The 8,202-nt window shown below is 34.6% G+C and overlaps 1 protein-coding gene across 2 annotated transcripts; it reads right to left on the bottom strand.

The window, feature by feature from the left end:
• Positions 1-345: 345 nt before the first annotated feature.
• Positions 346-6,273, bottom strand: LOC120531372 (uncharacterized protein C17orf78 homolog). Of its 2 annotated transcripts, XM_039756723.1 has the most exons (7): positions 5,875-6,272; positions 5,563-5,637; positions 5,174-5,407; positions 4,402-4,503; positions 4,131-4,249; positions 1,305-1,376; positions 346-502 (listed from the first exon to the last, which is right to left on the bottom strand). In XM_039756723.1, the coding sequence occupies exons 1-7, from the start codon at positions 5,930-5,932 to the stop codon at positions 401-403; spliced, it is 762 nt and encodes a 253-aa protein (XP_039612657.1). In that variant the 5' UTR covers positions 5,933-6,272; the 3' UTR covers positions 346-400. The 2 variants fall into 2 exon arrangements, with proteins under 2 accessions (XP_039612657.1, XP_039612658.1); XM_039756724.1 differs by lacking the exon at positions 5,563-5,637 and having other exon boundaries at positions 5,875-6,273.
• Between the last annotated feature and the right edge of the window lie 1,929 nt (positions 6,274-8,202).

Genomic DNA, 8,202 nt, shown 5'->3' with positions numbered 1-8,202 from the left:
TGTCATTGATCATTTCCTTACATGGGAAACACAAGAGATTCAAGCACTGCACAGAAAATCACTTCTTTCATGTCTTCTGTGGGAAATGCAATATCAACCTATGCTTGAACAAAGATAGAAACTGTTCCTTTTTTCTACCACAATATAAAATAAAAAAGATTCTAAAAGCCTTTTGTAATGTTTCAAATGTTGTCCAAAAGGTATGGTTTTGTTTCTTAAAATCATGTGATCAATAATTTGCTATAAATGCTTTGTGAATCAAAATGATACAAAAAATATCATATAAGTAAATTGTTTTTTCAATTTTATTTTGTCAAAAGGTTCAATGAACACTTTAGTTTCAAAACATTTTAATTTTCTGGCTCTTATTTTATATGTCAGGCTTTATAGGTTAAATCTTTTAAAAAAAAGTCTCATAAATAATTATAACTTCTTCATTTGTCGTTCGAGCTGGAGGTGGAGTGTCTTCTTTGGTAATCTTCCATATTCTTGATAGGAATTTCTGTTTTAAAATATGGAAGAGAATGTATCATTGTAAAAGATTTTCACATTTGTAACATAAAACACATGTAAATTCACATAATCCAATTTAGTGTAATGCAGGGGTCTGGTGCAGTGCTGGGCACAAGGTGCGAAGGCTTACAATCACATACACACTTTATACAGGGATATTTTCTAGTAGTCAAATAATCTAACATGCACATTTTTAGGGATGTGAGAAGAGAAACCACAGGAAAACTCACATAGATAAAGAAAGAAGACATAAATTTAATAAAAATAAAAACTGTCCATAAGACATTTTTATTTTATATGTATTATTTGTTTTATTTTTTTAATTTCAATGATGCTAACAGGTAATGCATTTGAAATTCAAAACACAAGGAAATACTAAAGACACAGAATTATGCACATATATTAAAAAATGGGTCATTGACCTTCCAAAGAAATGCAAAATTGTCTAATGGATATGGATCCTTATTTCTTTGATAATAACAAAACAAGTACCTTTAGACAGACTTCCTGGAATGGTTCTTGGTGGAATGCAATTAAAATCTAATTAGACAACATGATATAATAAACATGGTATGACGTTAATTAAAATTCTTAGGAAGAAAATTAGACTAGTTTGGTTTTCAATTAATTATCATGTTGGAGCAGTCTAGTCAAAAAATAGTGACCCCATATAAAAATAGGAATAGCTACAAAAGAAGAAATATCAGAGTTATCTACATTCATAAAATCACACATATATTGACAAACACATTAACATAATTCCAGACAATATCAATCAAAAGAATTCTTACCAAAGATAAGAAATGACTTGAAACTGGAGGTTGTTTCACTGTTTCTTTTTGTTGCTCCTTACAGGTTTGACACTGAAATTCAATGTTTAGAAGTACCATCAGCCAAATACAGTAAGAAATTAAGGTCTCTGTATGCTAAATATTTAAAAATGTATGTGCCACTTGATAGTGACTGGGCCTTATCACCTGCAAAGGGTAAATATTCACTATTCCTTATTATAAAATAGGCGCTATACAATATGTTAAAAACAGGCACTGTTGGAAGAAAATTAGGGGTTAACTGACCTCAGAAGAGCTGATTCTGATCCTAAGATCAGAAGCTACCCATGTGTGTTAAAGTTACCTCAATGCAGAAGTCTAAAGTCTGGAGTTGAGAGTAGAGCTTGCAGTGAAAGATCGCCAGCTGAACAAGAGGCAAAACTTGTGATTAATGGAGGCAGAAGGTGAGAAAGGAGATTGCTTGTCGTGGACCTAGGAAGGTAGGTAAACGTGGCAGCAACACCCAGAAACATAGGGAGCAGTATGGCAGTAAAGGACGAGAAGGCTGTTTTTGTCTTGTCTATTTTATTTTTATGCATTGATTTCTCCATTTTTTGTATGATTAACAATCAACAAAATGCTATTTTTAAGATAATTTGGACTCTTTGGCATTATTACAACATTATTATAAAACTGGATCTCTTCCATAATTGTTTTCATTTTCAGTGCCATTTAGAGCACAGTGAATATACATAATCCGAGGAAAAAATGTTTATACTTGCTTGGCACAAAAGACATTCTTGAGTGTATGCAGTAATCCTGCTGACTGACTGGGTGTTGGTGTTCAATCAAAGAATAAGAGCATTTCAGCAGTGTAAGCTAGAGTTGAGAGTTTTTATTTTTCTTATAATCATATCCAAGCACCCCAGTTATCAAAAAGAGAGAAGATCTAATTAATTTTGGATGATGTTAAATTATCTTTATATATAATACGCTACCGTGGCTGTTCGTTTGTCTGTCCAGGATTTTAAATCACCTGTAGCTCGCAAACCGTTTGCCCTATTGACCTGAAATTTGGTACACATATACTATGTGACATCTACTATCCGCTTTCAGGGTGATGATTGACCTCCAAGGTTATTCCTCTTTTTATTTTTATTTTATTGTAGAATCAACTCTCTGCAGTGGCCAGCAGGGCAGCCGTGTGGAGCATGCATACGGGTGCCGTTCTCATTCCCAACCACCTTCACCGTCACTTCCCCTACCTCTTCATATCTTACCTCATTCTTGAGGTAGATTGAGCCAGCTTAAGTGAAAAAACAATTAAAAAGCGTACTAAGTAATTGCAACACAAACACTGACTTAATCAGTTTTAACGTGAATGCTAAACTGCAGAGAAAGAGTATGAAAACTATGAATGCTCAAGTGAAGTGTATTCACTGCACGTTATCGTGGTGTTTTATATACAAGGAGAGACATACAAATGTTGAGTATGATTTCAAAAAAGAAGAAAAAACAGAATCCAGCTGTTCCCCTGAACATTAATATATAAGAGAGACTGGTCAGCTCACAAATTGGCCAACCATCTATTTCTCATAATTCCCTTTCCTTTTCACTTACACACCGTGACTCACAGATACCTCTCCTCACATCATCTAGCACACTGTCCTGCTCCTGTATCAACTCTAGTTTCAATTTGTCTTTGAAAGGGAATGCCCTTTAAGACATGAATGTCATGTTGGGAGTTATCTAAATGGGTAGTCACAATGCTAACCTCAAGTACAACTATTAATTACAGATTTATAGATATATTATAAACTGTTCATTAATTTAAATATTAAGATTATAATTAACAATCTTTTCATAATGATGTTGTGCATAAAGTGTGTGTAAACGGGCCATCAGTTCACTGAAAGCTATTTTAATCTGTAATTTTGAAGAAAGTTTATATGTCTAGTAAGATATGAATTTGTTAAATTAGACCTCAGAAATCTAATTGCTCCAAGTGCACTACTAAGACGCTACCTGTCATCTTTGTAATTTGGAAGTAATGACAAAACCATTGAAGTATCAAAAATACTGTATTGAATCACAAGGTTTAGATGATCACATTAAACATTACACAATATAGTTTTTTCACTTTTATTCTGACAGTCTAGTATGAAGTATTTTCTTTTCCACCCCTTCTGTCACTCTTTTCTGGTATTCATGCACATCTCCTAACACCTACCATTCGAGTGCTCCAGCCACTACACAACTCTGTTATGCTATCAAGGGAAAGCTTTTAAACCCTATGCCTGGATTACTTTAGAGATCAGGAATGCACTGTAGTATTCAAGGGTGTTAACTAATGGTTACATCTAAAAGTTGTGAATAAACTACATCCCTTCAGTCCGGTTAGGCCTTTACTTCCTCCCTTTAAAATGCAGTATAGTTTCCCTTGTCCTAACTGGAAGCCATCAGTTCCCACCTTCCACCTATGAGTGTTTTCAATGGCTTCTTGCCAAGTCATCGTAGCCTCAATTTCTCTATCAATGGAGCAGACATTCTGGCATGTGATGGTCAGACTAAGCTGGATAGAAAGAATGCCCATCAGAAATACTCCCAGTCATGAATTATCTTTTTCTAGTGGCCTCTGTTTCACCATGGTAACATGCAGAAAAACATATTGAAATCTATTCTGGGGTTCACTCTCTCTCTCTCTCTCTCTCTCTCTCTGTCATGCTAACTTGGTTGAGTTTTTACTCTGTATTGTATTGACATAAAGCCCATTCAAATGGCCTTCCCTTTACAGTTGAGCAAAACCTCACATTCAAAATAAATAAATAATATATATGAAACACATACCGGCCAAGGGACTTCAAAAACATCAAATATTATCAACAAAAGTCCAACAATGAAAAGTGTTACTGCAATGAAGCCTTTCAGAATTAATGCAATTTTCTGTCGTTCCACAAGTTCAGCATCTGATTAAAGGGGAAAACAAAGTATGATAATTCAAATTATATCAGGTTTAACTCAGGACAGTGTTAATTATTAAAAATATAGTTATCTTTCAGTAACATGGTATGTGTGATGTGGATAATAACATTTTTATAACTTGAGGTTTATGACTGACCTTCTTGTGACTCTTTTCTATTCTGTAAAGACTCTTCTGAATGTGGCATCAAGGTGGTTTCATGTGGTGATATCAAGCATTGTGATATTATAGGCACAATGTCTAGAGAAAGGTGTAAATTAACATTATTTCAAAACTGTCAGACATTTTCAGTATTAAATTGAGAATGTGACATCAACTGACTGTTTTCCCCAAAAGGTAATATGGGTAAACATTCTCCTAACAGGTAAGTTAATTACAGACATCCATCTACCTACATATTAATTTTCAAACTAATTCCAGTTCAAGGCCATGGGTCCAGTATTAGCTACAAAGAGCACAAGGAAATAATCAGTCCTCGATATGGTGCCATGGCAGGCTCCAATTATGCAACTGCCCATACAGGGGCAGGTTGGAATCATCAGTTATCTTAACATACACATCTGTAGGGATGTGAGAGGGAAACCAGAGTATCTGGAGGATAGCCCATGTAGATATAGAGTTAACATGCACACTCCACATACACATAACTAAGGGAACAGATTTTAACCCAGGATGCTGGATCCATGTGAATTCAGAGATAGCAGCTTAGCCATCATATCACAGCATAGAATTCCAGTTTCTAAGACATTCAAACTAATCTTTTTTGCACAACAACTTGTAGAGTATTTTCTACAACTCTGTTGGCAAATGCTAAATTGTTCCTTACTGAATGTGTTCTGGACTTGCTAAACATTTTACTGGAAAAAAGATTTTAAGTAATTCCATGAAATTAAACAAATGTTTAACCTACCTGTACAGATGATACCAAAGGCTGTGTTATTTATCTCCTTATTACCTGAGAACTTTGTACAACAGTTTGATTGGTTACCATTGTTGAGAACAGGAGAGGGAGTGACTGGTCCAGATTTGTAAGTGCTATCTGAATATAGCAGATACACCTCAAAATCCTTCGAATTAATGTGGCATTTGAAGTTAGCAACTGAGGTGCTTTTATTTTGTTTACTTTCATATGTGCTTGATTTCTCTGTCAACAAAATGTAAAATGTTTCAGTATTAAAACTAAAAACATTTCCCTCTTTCCATATATTGTTGTACTTGCTTAATGCTATTCAGAATCACAGAGATCCGTAAATGCCCTGTTAGGTTTTTTTATACAGTTAATTTGCACTATTTTCTTACCATATGAAAATCCATCAAAGTTCTTCTCTGATAACAATGTTGCATTCTTAATCATACAGATAGAATTGCTACTTTCTAGAGAATAAAAGGCAACAAATTACATAATTGCAAAAGAAAAGGATCATCTGATGACATATTTGATGCAGATTATCCAAATGTGTAATGCTGTTCTTTTCTCTATAAGAGAAAACGGAAATGGAAAATACTGAACTCACCAAAGTTTTAAAATATTTGGAATGCTGCTGATACTCTAAGATATGTCTAGAACCAAGACATCTGCACATAAAGTTAAAAATTGAATAGAACACTTACCATGTTGACTATGGCTGGAAATCAGAACGACAAAAGTAAGCACCACTGTAGGATCCATCTGTGTTTATCACTCTGCCATCTGGATTTCTTAATCTAAAGTGAAGTTTATTATTTCTTAGAGAAGAGAATAATTAACCCACAGGATTACAGGCAAATCTATTTTGAATGTATTTTCATCCAATGTGCCAAATAGAATATATTTCAAATAAGCTGTACAAAAATATCTGAGCTGTGTCAGTACCTCAAAGAGGTTTTAAAAGTGTTACAAGTAATATGGCTGATACTTGCATGGTTTCTAATGGAAAATAAAATGAAGGTAAAGGCAAGTCCCAGCAATTTTAGTGTACTGCCATAAAGTCTATAAACTTAGACTCTGTTTCTCATAAAACAGCAAATTATGTGGGGAATGCCTAAGAGATTAGTCAGGCTGCTGTTGTTCATTAGGAGCAGAGTTTTATTCTGCAAATACATACATACTATACATACATTATCAAAATAGCTTAATTTAGTTCAATGTCATGAGGACAGTAATACATTTTTCTTTTAAATAATATTGTGAAAATACCCATCACACATTATTAATATCATGCATTATAAATAGGTAGCAGATTAGCAAGAAGTTGCATGGGTAGATTGTACAATAATGGAGAGATTGGACAGGGGAAACTCATACAGCACTGAAGGGAGTAGAGAGAGAAATGATACAGAGAGAGAGAGAAAGAGAGAGAGAGACGGCCTCACATGCAGCAATAAAGGTCTTGCCAGAGAGAACATGTAGGAGCCACTAGAGGGCGCTATAAATTGAATGCATATCAGAACCCATAGAAGGGCAATAGATGGGGGTGCAAGTGAGAGAGAAATTGAGATGGGGGCTGCTCTGAGTACAACCCTAATCCAAAATAAAAACAACTCTGTTTTAAACGTGTATCTATCTGAAATTAACTAATTTTGGTATTTTTCATTTATTTATTGCCATCTTTAATGACTCTGTTAGTGACATTACCATCAGTGCCGTTTTATGTTTTTGATATTGCTATGATGCTGTCCTTTGCAAAGGAACAAGGTTAAATGTGGTTGAGGCATTGCTGTGCATGTATGGGTGTGTTGCCAACATGACAGCCATTTTCAAAAAGGGAAAATGACAAGTTAGTGTCTGCACTTTTTACAATAAAATTACCTCTTGGCTGAAGTAATCTTCTTTATTATTCATTTTAATCTTAGACATTGATAGTTATTTTTGAACTTGTGTCTTTTAAAGATAACAATTTGCTTCATTTGGTTTTGATTGCTTAGTGCTTTAGTACAGTATGTACTGACTTGGCCCATCTGACATCTCTCCTTGAATTTTACCTAAATCATGACTTCTTTGGACTCTTGTTATTAGTCAGTGCTGTTCTGCACAACCAATCAATCTGAATGATTGTGCAAGAATGAGATTATCAAAAATACATTATCACAAAGAAGAAATTTGCTTTAAAGCAAAACAGAAGCAAACCAAACACTAGCTACCCCACTGAGGCTGACTGGGCAGGATATAGTTGGAGTTGTTTGTCCACTTGCATACATATTTTACTGCTCTGTAGGTTGTGAAAAAAATATGGGACGAGAAGGCAGGGCATAGTCAGGAACATAGGTAAGTTTGAAACCAGAAATTCAAACCTCTGTTTTGTTAAACCTAATCAAAAATCAAAACTCATGTAATAGAAAATACCGGAGTATAAAGTAATTATTAACTAATTTTGTATAATTGAGAAATGCATGATGTCAACCTTTATGCATTCACATAAATGGCATCATATGCCACACACTCCCAGTATCTCAGGGTATCTACAGCATAGTAAACATGTATGAAATCTCACAAAATGGTGATGGTGATAATGAACAACAGTGGCACAGCGATAAGACACTAAATACTTTTAACTTATATAAAAATACTTTGATGGTGAAAATAAAAGGTGGGTTCTCTGGTGTTCAAAATCATTAATAGAACTGTGACCTGACATAGTAGGTACAGAAATAGTGAGAAAAAAAAAAAAGTCAAATCCCTCAATGCTTCAAGTATTAAATTACCTTCCTGCCAATTAAGTATTTTCTTAACGCTGTTCTTGACTCTAAGGTGAAATGTCTCTGGCAGCAAGTGGCCTTTAAAATTCCCAGAACTACTTTAAATGTCCATGGGACTTTTCTCAGTGTACACTCCAGTGGTCCCATGCATATCTGCACTCAAATGCACCTATTCACACTTAAAGGGATTAAACAATTGTTGGCTGCAATTTTCCTGCCCTTTATAATATGCAGTCCTAGGGCCTCATGTATAACGGCGTGCGT

The sequence above is a fragment of the Polypterus senegalus genome, chromosome 6 (assembly GCF_016835505.1).
Source record: "Polypterus senegalus isolate Bchr_013 chromosome 6, ASM1683550v1, whole genome shotgun sequence".
NCBI classification, from domain to species: Eukaryota; Metazoa; Chordata; class Cladistia; order Polypteriformes; family Polypteridae; genus Polypterus; species Polypterus senegalus.
The sequence above is the reverse complement of the archived record's forward strand: the minus strand, read 5'-3'. Positions and strand labels throughout refer to the sequence as shown.

What these genes read in the sequence shown, in the direction of transcription:
- LOC120531372 (XM_039756723.1), bottom strand. Translation starts at nt 5,932, where the DNA reads ATGGATCCTACAGTGGTGCTTACTTTTGTCGTTCTGATTTCCAGCCAT. An exon ending in CTTTGATGGATTTTCATATG is followed by an intron (nt 5,408 to 5,562) that starts GTAAGAAAATAG and finishes TTTTGTTGACAG; the next exon opens with AGAAATCAAGCACATATGAA. An exon ending in TTTTTGAAGTCCCTTGGCCG is followed by an intron (nt 1,377 to 4,130) that starts GTATGTGTTTCA and finishes ATTGAATTTCAG; the next exon opens with TGTCAAACCTGTAAGGAGCA.